The 19,743-nt window shown below is 54.7% G+C and overlaps 1 protein-coding gene across 13 annotated transcripts in view; it reads left to right on the top strand.

Moving 5' to 3' along the window:
• Positions 1–19,743, top strand: part of PRDM16 (PR/SET domain 16) — a 347,636-nt gene that overhangs the window by 291,254 nt on the left and 36,639 nt on the right. For 11 of the 13 annotated variants that reach the window (XM_070254598.1, XM_023627521.2, XM_070254569.1 and 8 more), the window contains 2 exons: positions 2,264–2,398; positions 13,770–13,872. In XM_070254598.1, the coding sequence (XP_070110699.1) occupies positions 2,264–2,398; positions 13,770–13,872 (238 nt within the window). Of the gene's footprint in view, positions 1–2,263; positions 2,399–6,745; positions 6,882–11,487; positions 11,626–13,769; positions 13,873–19,743 lie in introns of those variants that run through there. The other 2 variants (XM_070254623.1, XM_070254615.1) reach the window with 2 other exon arrangements.

Here is a 19,743-nt window from a genome sequence, read left to right as displayed (position 1 = left end):
GAGAGACAGGCCAACAGACACAGACACGGAGACCAACCCCCGCCAGCACCCATCTGTGCAGATGCTGTGAGGTGGGGACCACAGGGAGCTCCGGCCCCCGCCAGTGGGGTGGGGTGGGGTCCGTCAGGCTGGTCGGCTTCACTCCCTCCCTGTGACAGAGGAAGGTGGCGAGGCTGCCTCATCGAGTCACGGGACCACTAACCACAGGGTTTGCTTGGTGGGTTTCTTTGGTGGGTTTCCTGCAGTTGGGGTGCAGAGGTGAGAGGTTAGTGCCTGGGGAGGGGCTTCTCCCACGTGGGCCTGCGCTCCTCCCCACCCCCATCAGCCAGCCCAGTGGCCCCCTGGAGCCAGCACAGGGCAGGCCGTGCCCCCTTCCCCCAGCATTCTGAGGGTCTGGCATTCTGAGTGGCTGAGGACAGGCTGGCTAGGACAGAGAGTTCCTCTGCTGCCATGTTGTCCCTCCCTCCCCACCTGCCCGTCTCTCGTCTCCATCCTGCCCAGGCCCTCGGCTCTCTATCTTCTCTTTCAGAATTAGGCCCATTTGGTTAGAGTCCCCCCAAAATGAAGAACTCTCTGAACCGAGGCCACTTAGCTCACAGCCCTGTTCCACATCAGCCTCCAGAGGGGTCAGCTAAGTGGAGCCTCAGCGCGTCTAGAAACTTGTCGTTTCTGGGAGGGGCTGCCGTGGGCTCCCGGAGGGGTTTCAGGGCGCCACAGGGTGTGGATGCCCAGACGGACTGAGGCAGGTTCTGCACATCTCGCAGCAAAGCAGCTGCCTCCTGAACCCTCGTTTCCTCCCTGATTTGGAGGCAAGGCAGGGCCCCTGGCCAATTAAAAAGTGTCCGTGGACGTTTGCAGAGCACCTGCACTGTTCACAAAGCACCGTGTTTCTCCAGCCAGAAGTAGCCTGCTCCAGGCTTCCAGGGATAGCCTCCCTCCCTTCCCAGGTCCTCACACTTGGTGACAGGGCACTCAGGAGACCCTCCAGGGAATAGGAGCCATGGTGCCCTGACTTCGGCGGGTCCTTCTGACACTTTGCTTCCATCACCCCTGCTCACCAGGACACACCTGCCCACCAAGATTCACCTGCCCATCCAGACATACCTGCCCACCTGGACACACCTGTTCACCGGGACACCCCTGCGCACTAGGACACACCTGCCTGCCAGGACTCTCCTGACCACCTAGACAGATTTACTCACCTAGACACCCCTGCCCACCAGGGCACCTTGCCCACCAGACATACGTGACCACCTGGATACCCTTCCTACTCCAGGACCTCAGTGTGGTGGTGACCTCAGCGCCCACCCCGCCATCCCCTACCCCTCAGCGCCGGGGCTGGGCTGCCCAGGAAGCTCGCCTAAGGTGCTGCCGGCTTCCACCGTTCTGGATTCAGAGCCCCCAGCAGGCACTGAACAGGGCAGGCGGGAGGATGGGAGGGACTCCACCTACAGCCTCCCCCTCAGGGCCCAGCAGGCCTAAGGGAGTCCCCCTCTCAGCAGGGGACAGCAGTCAGGTGTCCTCATAAACAGCCTGCTCAGAGTGCACACCCTCAGAAGCTCTCAGCTTGTGTGAGTCAGGGGTTCAGAAAACGACAGCAACAACAAAGTAACTAATGCCAGTCAAGAGCCGCGTGGCCTCCGAGGGTGCTAAGAGAGGCTGGGCGTCTGCCTGTTTCTGAGTGTCAAATGGAAACTTTCCACTTTTAAGAAAATTAAATGTTTTTCTTACTTTCAGGGTGATGTGCACGCTGGGGTGAGTGTGCACACACGCATACATGCTCGCACATGCACGCTCATGCGCGCACACTCACACCCAGGCTCGTATGCAGCCACACACCCCAACAACACCTTTACCTTCAAGAAGGTGTTCTCCAGCCCAGCGCCCCAACTCTCCTTAGCAGAGGCTCTATTCTGAGACTCAAGTGGCCTCTGCTTTGTCACACTTGGGGCGGCTCTACTGGGGGACTTTTGCATCTCTGGTGGCACTTTTTACTGCCGGGCCAGGGCAGCGATCTGCTCGGTGAGAAAGGGAAGGGCCATCCTTCCCCCTCTCCACAGGGCTCCAGGAGGCTCCCGGGCGTGGGTGGGCTGGGTGGGCCAGGGCCCCGCAGATGCCCGGCGGGTGGGCTGTTGTCCAGATGCTGAATTGCCTTCCTGCTCTGAGCACAGACAGCTGGGTTTCTCGTTGGGCGAATGCAGAGAGTGCTGACCAGCACACAGGATGTCTCTGACTCTTCTTGGTTTTCTGTCTTGCCGGGCAGATCTCCGAAGACCTGGGCAGTGAGAAGTTCTGTGTGGATGCTAATCAGGCCGGGGCTGGCAGCTGGCTCAAGTACATCCGTGTGGCATGCTCCTGCGATGACCAGAACCTCACCATGTGTCAGATCAACGAGCAGGTAGGTCCAGGGTTTGCACACGGGGGATATCTGCCCTTGGAGTTGTCCTGGGGGCCTTGGCATTGAGACGGATGGGAGTGGGGGTGTCAAGGTGAAGGGTCAGCTGCATCTCTGCCGAGCACTTTGCCAAGCCCGGTCCTGCACTGGGGGCGGCTATTTGACACTTGGCCAACACTGAGTTTCCGGGAGCTCAGTGACACCCCACTAATGCTCCATCGAAGCCTGCGGTCAGCGGCCTCGCCCAAGGCTGACTGGGCTTGAGAGCCAAAAGATGAGGGCTTGCGTGAAAGAAGGGAGCCGGAGCAGGCGGGATCCGAAACTGCAGAGGTCCACATTCCCTACAAACGCCACTCCCACGAGAGAAGTGGAGAACTGGACCTAGCCGCTTGAGAATCGTGTCTAAATGACTCTGTTTGACCAAGCTGTCCGGAAGGGTCAGTGCTGGCTGTCTGGAAGGCTGAAGTGTGGCCCCAGCTGCCCAGAGCCCCCAGGAATCGCTATGGCAGCCCGGGCAGCCTGCAGAGGGTACTGGCCTTGCTTTGGCACAAAATCCTGGCCCTGTGGGCGAGCCGACTGATATTTTTCCTGAGCTATGTGGTCCTGACTTCAGCCCCAGGTCTCACCAGGGCCAAGGATAACCTTTGCTTCTGCTGCCAGACCCCCGGGGGCCAAGGACCTCCTTCGGCACGCCTGAGCCTCGCTCACTACAGCACATCTGTGCCACCCCAGGGATGCAGGCATCACTGGCTCTCGGTCCTCGTGGCAGGCGTCCACACCCATGAGCTGATCAGGATGTGGGATGCCATGCGGAGTTTCCGTCCACCAAGAAGGCAACACGTCCCCAGCACTGGGAGCTCTCAGTCGATGTCTTTAATTACAAGTTTGCAAGTGGACCCCGGAGACTCCTCATGCTCCTGGGCCAGGCTCCTCCGGCCACAATTTCGTTCTGTGTTCCCAGAGCACTGGGTTCCTGGGGAGCCCAACCCTTTCCATCAGAGCACTTTGCTTTTGCCTGTAGTATCTTGAGGTTATGCCTGAGATTTCACTTGCAAAAAGGATTCCATTGCTTTCAAAAATGTTTGCGGAGACCACAAGACAAAGGGTACATTCTCGCGTCGCCTGTGCAAACCATTAACATCGGCTCGAGGCTCTTGACTTTAGAGAAACAGTTTCTCATTAAGAAATGCAGACAGCGCACACCAGGGAGGTCCCTAGGACCCCCATAAGCTGCCGGGCGGCTCTCCACCATCTGCATCCTTCTCGGCCGTGGGGCTCAGCTGGACCAAGCAGTCCTCCCCGGACACCTGCGGGTGCCGGACACGGTGAAGCTCGAGTCTGCCTCTGCTAGCGGGACGTCTGCTGCTGTTAGTTAGAACCCAAAAGTTTGAAAGTAACTTTTATTTCTGATTGCAAAAAATATTGCAGAAAGAAAGCAAAAGGAATGATCGTGAAAATTAGGAGAGAACCTTAAAAGACACTTTCCCTTCTTCCAGATGAGAGTGAAACGTAAGTGAAGGAGAGCCGGATTGCAAGCACAGACAGCCCTGGCAGTGCGCTTTTCTTGTAGAGAGCGTGTGTCCCTGGTTGTGTGTTTGGGAGCCGAGGGGCAGCAGAAGGAATGCCTGGGACCCGGGCCCAGGACTGCTCTTTTGTCAGACACGGAATAGAGTAACAAAAGAGCCAGATTTTTTAGTTAAGAAATAAACGTTTGTTAGACTGTATGAACCAAATTTAAGCAGTAACAGAGATATCTTTATGGGACAAGCTTTTGAAAAAGCAAATGAGACGTAGAGTCTTCTCCAAGAGAAGCCCGTCTTCAAGCATCTTCGTTTCATTACTAATATCTCAGGGAAGCCTTTATCTCAGCTCCACATAGAGCCCAAATGGAATGGTCCGCTTTGCAGCAAACTCTCTTTCCGTCGTCAGGACCAGGGGACAGAAATACTTTCTGCTGAGATGGAATAATAAATTTTTAACTCTCGTTGATTCCATTTCGTTTAACCCACTCCCACCGGCCGACGCTGTCCTGTTGCCAAGCTCCATCCTACAGGCAGAAACGTTGCTGGCTCTATCACTTAAACCCAATGTGCCATCAAAACTGCCTCCAACTCTCCTCGCCTACTGGACGTTTCTCTCCAACACAGCCTCCTGGGGGGATTAATTATCCCCACTTTAGTTCAGAAACTCATGGGGAACTTGAGATGTGCATTTGAGCAAAAGCAACACCGAAATGGCCCAAAAAAGGGAAATTCTTCCACCTGGGGCCTGTCAACCCCTCGACCCTCTGAGGAGACAGGAGCCCTGCGCCCGCAGCGGGTGATTCCTGGTGTTGCAGACCAGCCGAGATTCCAGCCAACATGCCCGCTAAGTCCCCCGTCTGAACATAATCAACTGTGTGGCCGTGGCCTCCGAAACACACAGGAGAGCGTGAGCCACCGAGAGGCGAGAGTGGCTGGCCGGTCGGCACCGGGCCGGGCGGCACCGGGGAAGTCGTCAGACACCCAGCTTCTCCTTCTAAAACCCAACTTTGCAGGGTGGCCCATGTCCCGGTGGTTGAGTTTGCGCACTCCGCTTCAGCGGCCCAGGGTGTCACCGGTTCAGATCCTGGGCAAGGACATGGCACCGCTATCAGGCCATGCTGAGGCCACATCCCACATAGCACAGCCAGAGGGACCTACGACTAGAATATACAACTGCGTACTGGGGGGCTTTGGGGAGAAGAAGAAGAAGAAAAAAGAAGATTGGCAACAGATGTTAGCTCAGGGCCAATCTTTAAAAAAGTCAAATCTCGACTTTGCATTTCAGGTAGCAAAGAAAAGGGAGCAATTGGTGAGACGTATTTTCCTTTGAAAAATAATGCTCATAACTTTAAACTATAATAATAATATGAAAAACTGCTCTTACATACTCAGAGACTCTCAATATTTGTTGCTTGAATGAAGTGACTTTTAGAAATGCTTTTTTGAACGGGATATAAGAGATTTCAAGCTATTTTTTAAACAGTCTCCCAAAAACGGACTTGCTCTCTCTCGTTGGGAAGGCCACCAGCCTCAGCAGAAAGCATTTTCGTTCCCGGTCCTGACCGCTGGAAACGCGGATGCTGCAAAGCCACCGACGCGACTCTACATGGAGCTGGAATAAAAACTTCCCTGAAATATTAATAATACAACAAAGATATCTGAAGACAGGCTTCTCTTTGAAAAGGAAACATTACACGCTATTAATGGGGTTTCTCAGATTTCTATAATCCCAAGAGTTTCTACCAGGATTTCCTGGCACTTATGGACACCCCCACACCCACACGCAAACACACACAAACACACTTAAGGGAACAATTTCCCTTTTTCTCTCTCACCCGCACACACACACCCCTCCTCCCAGCCCAGCACGGGCGCAGAGAGGAGGGGATCCAGATTGAAGATCTGAGACCCATAAAACAGTTTCAAGTTTGCCAGATGGGATTCAGGAGGAAAGTCATTTAAGTCAGAAGAGCACTAATGTTGTCTTGAAGTTCAAGGCACATGACCTTAGCCCCAATTTCCAGAAGACAGAGGGACCGGGCAGGAACAGAGTCGGGGTCCCAGAGAGGGAGTTCCTGAAGCCCCAGCTCCCTCGAGGAGTGAAGGAGGGGCGCTCCAAACAGCCTGGGCTCCCAGATGCTCCTGTGTCTTCGGAGAGACCCACACATCCGTGGGGCTTGGAGGTCAGGGACTGTCATCAACCTCAGCCTGTCACGGCCTTTACGGGTGGCCCGCATGGTGCGTCCAGATGGGCCCTGGGAACAGATGCAACCCGCCCAGCCGTGGGGGCTCTGAGCAGCTGGCGGCTCTCCAGCTCATGTCGTGGGCACTCAGGGAGCCCAGACGCTGGCAGCACAGCACAAGGACGACTCTGTCCGTCTAGCCAGGCCTCGTTCTCCTTGGAGCCAGACTGCTGGCCACGTGCCCCCCTCCCAGCCTCACCCAGCGTGCCCTGGGACAGGCACATGTGCTCTTCTGCAGCAATTTGGGGCAAGAGAAGATGGATGTGATAAAAAGTGAACCCCAGGGCTTGAAAGAATTCAGCAAATGTCCATCAGGTTCCCCGGAGGACCCCAGCGTGCTGCCTCCTAGCCGTGGAAGGGCAGTCACAGAGGCCCTGACGGCCCTCCTTCCTAGGCAGCGGCACCTCCAGTTCCATGTGAACTGGGCTGTCTTTTCCACAGACTGGGTCACCTCCATGGCCATGGGAATGCAGTGCTGCGCTCATGGCCCTGTCTCTGGGTTCTCATCTGCGCTGCAAGACCCCCTCTTGGTGCCCTGTGGCTCTGAGGGTTTCCTGCCCCAGCAGACCTCGCAGAGGGGTGACCAGCCTGTCACTCTGCCCGCTCCTCCAGCACCTGCCTCCACCCTCCTCCCCATGGCTCCAGATCGGGGAGCCCAGGGCAGCAGAGGCCAAGATGGGCCATGAATTTCCTCCTGGCCCCGGCCCCATCCCCTAAAAGGTAACTGGTTTGCTACACGCGTGGCGCCCACAGATGGTCCACAGAGGTAACACAGGCTTTAGGGCGGCCCAGCTACTAGGAGGAAAGCGTCCACTGCAGACAGCTGGGGGGACCCAGTCTTGCTCTGGGGTTTTGGGGGGATGGTCAGATCATGGCCGTAGAGCCTGGGGTGCCTTGATTTACCTTCCCACAGCTCAGCCTGAGCGGAGGGCAGGGAGGAGCCCACGGGACTCAGCTCACTTCGGGTGGCGGCCCCCCGGCCCTCCTTGCCGCCGTCTCCTGCTTTTCCTTTTCGGGAACTCAGACACTCAGATCATGCCGGGGTGGTACTTTCTGCAATTAGGAGTGAATGCGTTGGTTTGAAATGTTTCGGGAGACACAGACTCTGTTCCTGGATTTGTTTGAATGTTGAGAAGGAAAACAAGAGCTTGGGGATAAAGTGCCTGGTAGAGGAAGCGGAGGTGGGAAGAGGCCAGTTCACAGCGCGGCTCTTTCTCTCGGCCCCACGTCCCTCAATAGGGCAAGGATGTCGGTGGCAGAATGGCACGTGGCCAGTGAGGCTGAGGATGGTGTGACATGATGCTGGGGTCACACACATGTTGGGGAGCATGACTTGGGGCGGCAGACACCACCCCCCCCCCGGTATGCACCTCAGAGAGGCTGCGGGTTCACGCTGCCCTCCAGGGCTGGCCGGGTGTCAGGAAAACCTGCACCCACCAGCACATTCCGCGGGCAGAGTGCGGGGCTCAGCCTGAGCAGAGGGCCGGTCTCCCCAAAGTGGAAGCAGACAGAGGCTGATCTTGGCCGAGCGTGTTAAGCAAAGGCATTTCGTGAGCAGATCAGCAGACTGATAACCACGCAGCGCCATGTCGATGAGGCCAACGCTTGTTTCTAATGAAAACCTGGTGCTTCCCGGGCCAAGGCGCGGCCGCGGGCGCAGGGCGTGTTCCTTCTGCTTCCCTTTCCTGGGCCCCATGTGGACCCCTCTGTCCGTCAGGGCTGTGACCTGCCAGATCTGCCAGGGCTGGGGCTTTAAACGAAGGGCACAGACATCCGCCACCCTGCTCTGACACGTCGCGGGGACGGTTCCTTATTCCCTCTGCTTTCATTCCTCACAAGCTTTTAAATTAAAATTCTAAGTGTATTGGCAGGTTTAAATGGTAGCTTCCAATTAGATACAATTTTCCCTTGGGACATGAGATGGGCAGGGGATTCGTTTTAGCATTTCTTCACCGGTTTACAAAAGACTTAAAAATACGTCAAATTTGTTTTGAGCCAGAAAGCCGTCGCATTTTACAGTGCCCTCTTGGGAGCAAACTGGCCCTCTTTTTGGCAAAGAACAAGATACAAATTCAACCACGCCGTCACAATACTGGCTACAATCATTTGTCAGAATTTATATTCTTTTCCTTCTTGACCAAATGAGATACTTTATTAGAAGAAGCCATTTAAGAATGATGAAGACAATTTAACTGTGACCAGTAATTTATATTTATATATGTGTATAAATAATATCCAGATCCAAACCGTACAACTAAGAAAGAGATAAGTATAAAGAATTTTTTTTTAATTTGAGCTGCTAGAAGATGACAGAATCTATAGCAGCAAAACGGAAAGATTTAAGCACAAGTTGCTTCAGCCACGTTTGGGCAGAGAGGAAGGGGGCAAATGCCATGGGGAACGAGCCTTCTCCTCTCTCGGCCAGAGGAAAGGAGTGCCGGCTTGTCCCTGGGGCCTGCGGACGGTACCAACTCCAGAACCGCTGTCCCCTGCTTCTGCCCAGCTCTGAAAAAAGAAGGCAACCAGAGCAGGCCAGAGGAAGGTTCCCGCAGTGAAGCAACAGACAAGGGCAGAGAGAAATAAGGACCTCTGCCCGAACCCTCAGCAGCTCCACGCTGTCGCTGCTGGATCCTGGAACATCAGCTAGGTTGTTTTTTAAACTCCAAATGCACAACCCTTCAGCCAGTCTCAGGGTTCCAGAGTCCACAAACTTTCCCGGAGAGAGATGGCCCGCAGCTTGGGGACAGCAAGTAGTGAAGATAAACAGTGACACTTCCCGAGTCCTTGAAGCAATGAGGCAGACTGGGACCCGCCAAGCCTCTTTGGGGATCCCCCAAGAGACAAAAAATCCCCAGGGATAACCCTCAGACCAACATCCTTTCTCAAAAGGACAAGCAAGAGGCAGACCGGGCGAATTTACTTGTCAGCAACCATCTTAGAGAAATTCAAATTCCCCTCGCCGTGCTTCTCTTTTGTGAAAAGCCCCTCACGCGCCGTACCAAGAGCCTTCACAAATCGAGCACAATTGAATTCCAAATCCAGGATGGAGAGAGAGCGATGTTTTTAAAGATCAGCACCCGGAAAGATATTTCACATATTTTACTCAAACACTCCTTTAAAGTTTCTCAAACCAGTAAAACGGGGAAAAGAAGCAGTCCGGTTCACTCGATCACTTTCGTGTTTTTGAGAAAACCGTTTGTTCCAGGGAGCGGGGCAAGGGCTGCAGCCAGTGCTCTACCCACGGCATTTAGTCTGCAATCCGGTCGCTTCTATGCAGTGTCACGGGGATGGAGTTTTTCATCTATTTAAATCTTAAATTTCTAAGAGTAAGTAGGAATGCAAATTGTGAAACTTAAACCTTCGTTTTCCAAAATAGCATCTTTCCTTGTGAATTGATTTGATATTAAAAAACAAAATCAACAAACATAAAGAACCCTAAGAAGAAAAATCCGAAACTGGCAGCCGTTATAATTTTTAAATATTTCTATCTTTAAGAATATTGTGGGGGGGGGAATGTTCATTTTTATAAAAGTCTCCGTCTAAACGAACATGGCCTGTGCTAAATCCAGCTTTTCTCAGGCACTTTCTCTTCCTTTTGTTGAGAACGTTTGTCATTGATTTGTCCCAGGGCTCCTTCATCTACATGGATGGAGCACCTCTGTGTGTCTGGAGAGCCGTAAAAGGGCAAGAAAACGGCAAATGCAGTTGTAACTCTGAGGAGCTGTTTTGGGGGCTGTTCACCCATGTCCACTGAAGTCATGGTCACTACAAAGAGAACCTGAGATGTTGAAACGAGGGTTTAACTTCAGACCCGTCTGTTTGGCAGCCTTATTTTTAAAGCTGTGCGGAGCAGACATTTATGAGGCTAGTAAACTCAGCTGTTGTGGCATTTCCTCACCCTCAGATCCCGAAACCAGAGGGAAAATTCCAGCTCAGCCTTGCCGGCACAACACCCACGGCCTGGGACAGTTTGAGTAGTGCAGGGGATGCAGCTGTTCAGAAAGGGTGCAAGGACTTCCATGCTGTCACTTAAGTAAATGCCTGTTCTGGGCTCCTTTCCTGCAGCTGAGCCTGGGGACGCAAGGGCATCAGAGACGAGCTCTCTTTTTCCTTGAGGAACGGACTTGTCTCTCCCCTCTCCTCAAAACTCAAGGCTCAGCGTATCCACGTATCCACGATGCCAACTTGGCCTTCGGGTCTGAATGTGTTCGAACAGGGGCACACAATGAAAGGAAGGTTATAAACCGACTTCAGGAATGTGTAAGGGGCTGCAATAATAATTTATTACAGGCTTGAACGGAAGGGGCCCGGCTGGAGACAGTAAATGCACGGTTTGTACCGCCTCAGGCCTCAGCAGCTCCCACCGAAGCACGCCCTTTGTCCCGGGAAGTCGCCCGACCCCGCGGACCAGGAACGGCGGCTTTCTCAACGCGCGGCCGCTGATAAGGCCTTTGTGCCGTTGGAAACGGGCCTGAAAACGCGGCCGCTGTCGTGTGGACCACGGCCGGCCTGGAGGACCTCCGCGCCCTGGCGAACGCGGGGCCAGCCGAGTTTGCGAACGTTTGCGGCGATTCCACCGCACGCCTCGACCCCTCCTCCAGGTGGAGGCAGGTCGGGCACACCCCCCGGCCCCGCCCCGGGGCCTTGCGATTAGCACTAATAGCGATTAATACCGTCTACGGCTCAAAGTCCAGGGGGCCACCGCTGCCGGCCCGCCGCCCTCCTGTCCTGCGCTCGCGCCTCCGACAGGCGCCCGGGGGCGGCCGTCCTGTGGGTCCCAGGCCGGGGAGGGGGCGGCCGTCCTGTGGGTCCCGGGCCGGGGAGGGGGCGGCCGTCCTGTGGGTCCCGGGCCGGGGAGGGGGCGCCCGGGGCGGCCGTCCTGTGGGTCCCGGGCCTGGGAGGGGGCGGCCGTCCTGTGGGTCCCGGGCAGGGGAGGGGGCGCCCGGGGCGCACAAATCTACTCCCCTCGGCCCAGCGTGCTAGACCCTCCCGCGGCAGCTCCGGGGGCTGCGTCTGCGTCCGCGGCCGCGGGGAGGGTCCCCCGAGAGGCCAGGAGTTCTCAAAGGGCGTAGGAGGAGGAGTCCGGCAGCCCTTGCAGCGAGGTGGAGTGTGGAGAGGTCCCAGGAGGTCGGGGAGCCGTCGGAGCTGGGGGGGCGTGGGGGGAGGGGCGGGGACCCGGGCAGCCTCGGAGTGCGGGTTCCAGGAGGTCTGGCGGCCCTTGGAGGGGCTTGAAGGAGAGCGTCCGGCAGCCCTAGGAGCCGAGGTGGGGTGTCTCGGAAGAGCCGGTGGCACTCCGGGGGGTGGGGGTCCTGGGAGGCCGTGTGGACCTTGGAGGGGGTCGGAGAAGGAAGGCCAGCGGCCTTGAGGGGCGCAGAGGACGGGGAGGCCGAGGCGGGAGCCCAGCAGCCCGGCCCGCGGGAGGACGCGGCCGCCTCGGAGCCGTGCGCGGAGCCGGGGACGCCAGGTCAGAGCGCGCCGCCGGCCTCGCGGGGCGGGGGCGCGGGGCGCAGCCCGGGAGGGACGCTGCGGGCGGGTCCACATTGCCCTCTAACGGGGACCAGCAGAAGCCACCGCCACTCCGGCCGCAGTCGGACCCTTCTTTCCCCAGCCTGCGCACATGGAGCGGCGGCCCGCGGGCGCTGGTGGCGCGGGCGGGCACTAAGCATGCGCTTGCTGGATGCGGTCGCCCGCTGCCAAATGAAGTGCGGTTGTCCTCGCGTATTAATAACCCATGACTCACCGTCCCCGGACGGCTCCGCGGTCATCCGGGCTTTGTCAGAGCGTCAGATGCACTTTGGGTCCGATTTTGCAATACAGTGGCTCATCTGATTTTTTTAAAAACAATTATTCAGCCACTGTGTGAGTTTTTAGGTAAAATGATACAAAACTGAGATCTTAATAACAATTGGCTTGATTACAGAAGTTAATATGGTCCAGTTTCTATTCCCCGTTTTAAAATCTTTCATTATTTTAGCGACATACCTGAGAATAATTGCCAAGTAAAATTGCAAACGAGTACAGGGAAAAGAAACTTTGCACATTACTAGGGTCTATGTGCATGCGCGCATTTTTCTGCTGTGTTTTCTGCTGTCCTGGAGTCCTGGGAATAACATCCAAGTGGGCATTGGAGACGCTGTGGCTTTCTGTGTCTTTTGAGAGTTCGTTGGTATCGTTCGGAGTTAGTAGGGACTGGTGGTATGTGAGGGAGTCCACAACTGGACCGGGCCTGGGGAGAGGAGGAGAGCTCAGTCTTCCAGATGTTTGGGGGGGCACGGGAGGTGGGCAAGCTGCGTGCCCAGCTCAGTCGGGAGCATGTCCAGCTGCTGCTGGGAAGCCTGGCCTGACCCTTGACCAGGCCTTCCGTGAGGAGGATGACTCTGGAGGAGTGAGGAGGGGGCACGGCCTGGAGAAGCCTCAGCCCCCCGGGGTCTCCCAGGGTAGACGAATTTGTCTTGGGTCTTTCTCTGGCCTCCCAGCCAGTCCTGTGGCCGGAGCTTCAGGCTCCTGGAAGCTCCTTGGTTTTTGTTAACCCAACAGAGACCCAAACACCCATGTGCCGGAGTGGTTGGCAGTGGACTGGCCTGAGAGAGAGGCACCCCACAGTCTGACCTTTCCAGGTTTAAGATGCAGGATTCCCTGGTGTCAGCCCTGCTCACGTGTGGAGTGGGTGCCCCCCCACCACCTGGAGGATCTGTGTCTCTGGTCTCCAGAGAGTGCAGGGGGGGGTCCTAGGCAAGATGTGGCAAAAGCAAGGAAGGCCCCAGTTCTGTCCCAAAGTCTCCCAGAACTTTGCAGCCTGTTCCCTGGGCTCCATCCCAGATGGCCCCTGCCCCGCTGACCCTCTGAGTTGCTGGAGTTTTCTAGATCTTGGCCACCACCCCCAATGCAGACGCTTCTTTTTCAGGAGACACGTGGGCAAGCTATGGTGCCGCTCAGAGTATTGAGGCCGGCTCTTCCAAATTTAACTCCCTAGACCTCAGAGCCTGTTCCACGCTGCAGAACCCACCCTCAGCCCCTCCCCGCTCCTCCCTGCTTTCAGGGGTGTCCCCATCGCAGGCCCCCAACTGCCGCTGGCACCAAGCCTGCTGCAGGCACACAGTCCCCTCTGCCTCCCCCTGAGGATGGCACCCACGCTCATGTGAGACTCACAGCCTGGTGTCCTGGCCCCGGGGACCTCTCTCTGAGTTCATGGCCTCTTTCATAAACATTCAGATTCACCCTCTAGACCCCAAGCCCCCCACCCAGAATGGCAAGGGGTGTCTCACATACACATCGACAAAAGGAACCTGAGAACCAACCCAGGCCGGGCTCTTGGAGAGAGCCGCTGTCCCCAGTCCATCCCTCTGGGACGCACCCTGCTTGGGGACTTTGGGCTAATCCTTGCCGATTTAATTTTGCATCCCCTGTACCAGTATCTAAAAACTGGATAACACCAATTTAAAAGGGCCTGTAGTCATTTTGAGCATATTCTGCAAACTTCCGAGGGGAGCCCCTTAGCAGCAATCACAAGGCAGGTCAAGCGGCCTGTGGGCTGGGCGTGCACAACGCGGCTTTCAGAGCAACAAGGACGGCTGCGCTCACCCTTTCTCTCTGGTTTCTCCATCCTAGATTTATTATAAAGTCATTAAGGACATTGAGCCAGGAGAAGAGCTGCTGGTGCATGTGAAGGAAGGTGCCTACTCGCTGGGGACGGTGCCCCCCAATCTGGATGGTAAGCCCCCACCCTCAGGAGCAGAGGCCCAGGAGCTCCCAAGGCCTCCCATCCCTTCATGCCACATCCCTGAGCTACTGCCCATGGCCCTGCTCAGACCCCCTGCGGGTAGAACCAGCGTCCCCTCTCAACCGAAACACTTCTCTTTCCCGTTCCTTGGGTTCCATGAGCTGCCCCCTGAATTCAAGATAGACCCTCAGACCACATGGGTGAATGGATGTCGTGCTGCCTTATATCTTTGTAGCGGTCGAGTCCTGGGGGATTCTTAAAAACTGTCTTATTATCAGTAGCAGCAGCATCTTTTGCTCTTCCCACTAGTTAAAAAAAAAAAAAACAGTTTTGTGGGTTCAAGACATTGGCGCCCTAGAGCTCTGTGCCACGGGAGAAGTTTCCCTCTCGTTTACTAGAGGGCCAAGACGGCATACACGTCCTGGAAGGTAATACCCATCTGTAGTTAGCAGCCAAAAGCCCAAGAGGAATGTTAAGGGAAAATTTACTTAGTGAGAGGGAAAATTTACTTGGTGAGAGGGAAAATTTACTTGGTGAGAGGGAAAATGTAAGGCTGCGGGTGGGTCTCATAGTGGTATGGTGCATCGGAGCTCTTCCACCAGGACTGTGGGAAGCGCTCTGAATGCCCTTTCCTCTGGATTCATCCCTGGTCTTTGTCCAGTAGACGTGCTTCTCTTCCTTGTGCGTCCACACCCACATCCTTCTCAAAGGGTCTTGAGAACACTCCAGTCTCAAATAGGCTCGGATTTCTGAAATACACATTTCTTTTCCTTCATCCACATTGTGAAGCAATGCGCCCATTCGCTTGGGGATTCTGGAACAGTTGTGAGTGGCAGAGGAAAGTTGGTTCGAGGCACGCTGCATTGGCAACAGAGGGTTGGCCCTTTAACCACCTGGGTGCCGCTGCTGAGCAGATGGCGTCTTTGAACGAGACCCACAAGTGGACAGCAAAGCAGTCTCCCCTTCTAGCTGTGTCCGGAGCTAACAATTCTGCTCACGCTGGAGGAAGGGGGGTGGCTGATTTTTCCCTTCCTGTCTTGCTTTCCCTCCCCTCCAACGTGCCAAGGATGAATGCTTAATGCCACTAACAGCAAGTTTCTCTAAGGAGCCACTCTAATGTCATGGCGTGGAGTGGCCTTGGCTGGGCCAGGGAGCTGGGCATCGGAGTTAGCAGGAAGCCTCCGAGAGTCAACACAGAGATTTCTGCCTTAATTGACCCTTTTGGTCCCCGGGCGTGGCCTAGCATTGAGGGTCCTCTCTGATGCAGCCATAGTTCATGTTCCAAAGGCATTCACCACAGAAGCACGATTTTATGAGCTGGGTCCCATCCGTGCTCTTGTCTAAAGTTTGGTTTTAATTAGACCGTCAAGAAAAGAAAAATAAATGGCTGAGTCTGGGTAACAGGGGATGGTCTCATTTTCCTTAAAATAATTGTTGAAAAGACCTATGAATCTTAGATAACACACGAGAACTCGGAAACATAAACCCACTCAACTCAAGGAGAGAGCTCAGCGAGGCTGTTTCATTTCTGTAACGAAATTTCTTTCTTCCAAAAGGTTTTAAAAACCTTGGTTCCAATTTCCCCTCCGACCCCGGATCCTAAGTAACCTGGGTCTGCGTTTTCCTAATAACGTAGCCAACGTTTGTGGGCTAATTGCCTTCCACACACAATAGTCCAAGAGCAAATGTTTGACTTCCACGCACTTTGCTGTCAAGATCGTTCTTCTGCCCCCCGACAGCCACCCCCCGCCCCAGTTAAACTCTGACTCACACAGAAAGAAAATGCAAAAATGTTCCTCACTAAGATAATTATCATAAAAAATCTTTTATCCCGGCCCCGGCTGAATGCGTCGGCCCCTTATCACGGCAGGAATTTGGAGTGGCTCTTGAGCGCTCCTGAGCCTCCAGTCTGGTAGATTAGCATGTAGATGCCACATAATTGTGTCCCCCTCAGCTCTCGGAAGCCATTAGGCACTGATTTATTTTCCTCTTACATCCCTGCTCTGCCGTGAAAAGTTGCTGATGGAACTTCAGACGGACGAGCGAGGTGTGCAGATTTGACAAACGAGACGTGGACTGCCACGCGTTGGTCTAGTTTGGTTTGGGTAGAAGAGAGGGCTCTGCCCCACCCCTGGCCCCCTGCGTGCCCCCACCGGATTCCCGTGGAGAGGATTCAGCTTGATTCACAATTTTTCGTGCCCTTGTTGGGGGCAGGGGGCTTTGCCGGGGACAGTGTTCAGGTGTCGTGGAAGAAACGAGGCCCTGGTTTGCCAGCTCGCTGGGGAGAGAGAGCCCGGGTCCTGCCCCTCTGGGGCTGCAAACGCTCTTTCCAGGCTGCAGCTTCGTAAAGAAATGCAGGTCCAGTGTTCCAACAAGTGGTTCAGACCAGGGGAAGCCACTTTCAGACTCATTAGTTCCAGCGACTTTTTATTTTGTTTTTACTCTTTCAATGGAGAGGGGAAAGATTTCTCTTTCAGGAGAACTTCTTGCTCTTCGAAGAAAATAAAGAAAATCATTTCCATTCAAATATGCTTTTCTTTTGAGAAAGGCTCAAAATGATTAACTTTTCCCCTCTCCAAAAAAGGTCAAGAGGATGTAGTGTATTGTGTATAAAGCACGTGAGACAGACAGATAATATAATATAATATGATATAACACAATATAATATAATGTAACAGAATATAACCAGGATGTAACATACTCTTTTAGTATTTCTTTAAAATGGAATGGCTTGTGCTGGGAAAATGAAAACCACGTGGGCTGTGCGTGTCCTTGCTGCCCGCATCCAGCGTGCCCCAGGTGTGTGTTCAGTGCCAGCCTTACCTGCCTGGAAGTCCGCAGGAACACCTGTCCACACCCCAGCAGGAGTGGGCAAGGCTTAGATTCGTCCTGTCCCCAGCTCTGTCCTCCGATCAGGGCAAACCCAGGTCCATGGTGGGACGGGGAACGGAGGAAGAGGGTGACATTTATCTCCACGGTTGGTTCCATCTCCTCCAAGGCACCCTCGAATGCCGTCAGAGTGAAAAATCAGGCTGAATTTTCATTCCAAATCCAAATTTCACATCAAAACTGGAAAAATAAGTTGGTCAGTGTTATTGGATGGGTGGGGTTGGCATTTTTTCTTGTCTTTGTTTTCAAATTTCGACTTCTGTGGTTGTTCTTAGTTTGGTCCAGAAAGACTAAAATACAAATTGCATTTCTAACTTAATCATGATGCCGTGGGAGGGCTCCACCTCAGCCTCATTCCAGCCCAGGACGTCAGAATAAACCCGCAAGAGCAGTTTTGTGGGGTCTGTGCATCCAGCTCTGCTCTGAAATGGGACTCTCAGCCCTCAGCTAGAAAGGAAATCCACACCACGCATGGTGCATTTCTCACACCCGCAGTGGGAAGTCGGGGCTCCACTGCCCGTTTCCTGGGGACCCCACAGTACAAAGGCTCCAGTTCCACGGCTCTGCCACTTCCGCTCAGTGCTCCAGGCAGGTGACTCAGTGTCTTCCAGCCTCAGTTTACCAATTATGAAGAGGACGTAAAAATAGTCCCCCTGCGTGTGCATGCATTGTCGAGAGGCTTAGATGCGAGAATACCGTAAAGTTCTCAGGACAGTGCCAGCCATGTGGAGGCTCCTCAGACCTCGGGCATTCACGTTATTAGTCACACTATTTCACAGTAGACATTTTCCTGAAAAGGGTCTGCGTTCTCGGTTTCTATTGTAAAGGCAGGCTTCGTGGACTTGCCGGCTGGTTATTCTGTAAAGTGCATCATCGCTGCCCACCTCCCCCATCCCGTGGATCATATTTGGGGCTCCACCCTGGCACCTGAGCGCCGGCCCTGTGCCTTGATGGGTTTTGTTTTCGAATCTTCTCTGACTTTGCTCTCCCGTCGGCCTTGGGGCCCCTCGCCCCTGTTCCTTCTGCCCAGCCACTCTATCCGTTGGTGGGAATGCCAGGGTCCTGCTGGCCACTGTGTTTGCAAATGCTCGCTTAAGGGTCCCTGGTGTGGCGCCCTCTCTGTCTCCTCCATCCCCGAGTCCTGTGGTTTGTGTGGGCCGGCTGCACAATGGACTGGAAGGAGGCGAGAAGGCCAGCGTCTGGGGAGACGTTCGGGAGGGAGCCTTCCAAGTCCCAGAGGCCCAAGCTCAGGCCCCTGCACCCACTCACGGCCCCAGAGCAGGGCTGGGTGTTGTAACCTGACTCCCCAGACGCTGAGTGCGAGCTGTTTTTTCCCTTCCTCTTCTTGTTTTTCTCCAAACAAGCACTTTCTTGACAGCAGACTCCCATCAGAGAGCTGGCGGGGACGCCCAGCCTCAGGCTGCGTCTGCCCAGCGCAGGAGCCTGCCGGGCCTGCCCCATCCGCACACGTCCCCAGGCAAAGACATGAACAAAAGTCACATTTGGTGATTCGGTGCTTGTGAATCCGAGGGTGTCGGCCAGCGCCCAGGGGGCTTGGCCAAGGGCACCTAGAGCAGCTCCTGCAGAAAGGTCCCCTTGGGCGTCAGAGGGTGCTGGGTGCCCACCAGTGGGGATGCTGGGTGTGGCCAGACACCCGGAGCAGTGCCTCCGCCCTTAGGCTCGGGGAAGCTTCCGGTCCTGGGGAGGTGGCCCTCCCTCTCCCCAGCCCGCAGTGCCCAGGCTGCAGAGCTGCCCACCCTCTGCTTAGCACTGGGAAACAGTTACCGTGGTCTCTATGGCACAAGGAGGGGCCGGGGCAGCCCCGGTCCCCCTTCCCCCCACCGCCCCACCTCCTTGGCTCCTCCACCCCTTAGGTCAGGTCCTGTTGGTCAGCATTCAATCCAAAGTTATTAAGCCTGTGCTCAGTGCTGGGGGGGGTCCTCGTGCATGTGCACACACACACACACATGCTGAAACACATGCACACAAAGACACATACTCACACTCAAACGCACAGTCACAGGTGTACACAGACACTCATCCACACTCACAAACCTTCACTCTTGCACACAAATGTGTGCATACCATCCCACACACATTCACACAAGCACACACTAACACACGCACACAAGTACAATCACATAACACCTGCACATTCACACACAAATACACACACACATATTCACGCATGCACAACTGCATACACATTTACACAGACACACCAATGCACACAAGTGCATATTTGCACACAGATGTGCATGCATTCACTCATATACATATACACACACCAACACATGCACACTCAACACCTAACACATAGTCAACCATGCACACGAACATGTATACTTAACATTTCTGTGCATTGCTCACCTAGCACACAAATGTGCACACACATGTGCACAGAAACATTCACATGTGCAAAGTAAGCACACACATGAACACACAAAAATGCGCAAATGTACACATGCCCAAACACTCAGGCACACTTGCCCACAGATGTGTGCTAGTGTGAAGATATGCAAACACAAATTTTCCACACTTGTAGCCACATACAGAAACACACTTGCACATTCACACATGTGCACACATACACGTGAATACATAAACGCACCAACACAAACATGAGGGTAGAGGCACAAAAATGCCTACAAATTCACACAAGGATACATAGACACAGGTGCAGGTAGGCTCAGATCTTCACACCCATGCGCACACAGTTGCACACCCATGCACAAGAAGCACACGTGCATTCACACATTCGCTGACAAGCACACACATGCACACCTTTCAGTTCCTTTGCGCAAGAGCTTTAGTGCACGTGTTCTCCAGACCTGAGAGGGACCCGGGGTCCACCCCGGGCGGGGATGGGACCCGCTCTGGGGAAGAGCTGCTGTCAGGCGGCCGCCAGCGGGGGTGCCGGGGAGGGGCCCGGAGGTCGTCCCCCGAGGAAATTTACAGCTCTGGGCTGATTGT

The sequence above is a fragment of the Equus caballus genome, chromosome 2 (genome assembly GCF_041296265.1).
Source record: "Equus caballus isolate H_3958 breed thoroughbred chromosome 2, TB-T2T, whole genome shotgun sequence".
In the NCBI taxonomy this organism is placed as follows: domain Eukaryota; kingdom Metazoa; phylum Chordata; class Mammalia; order Perissodactyla; family Equidae; genus Equus; species Equus caballus.
This window is presented reverse-complemented; position numbering and strand designations above follow the sequence as displayed.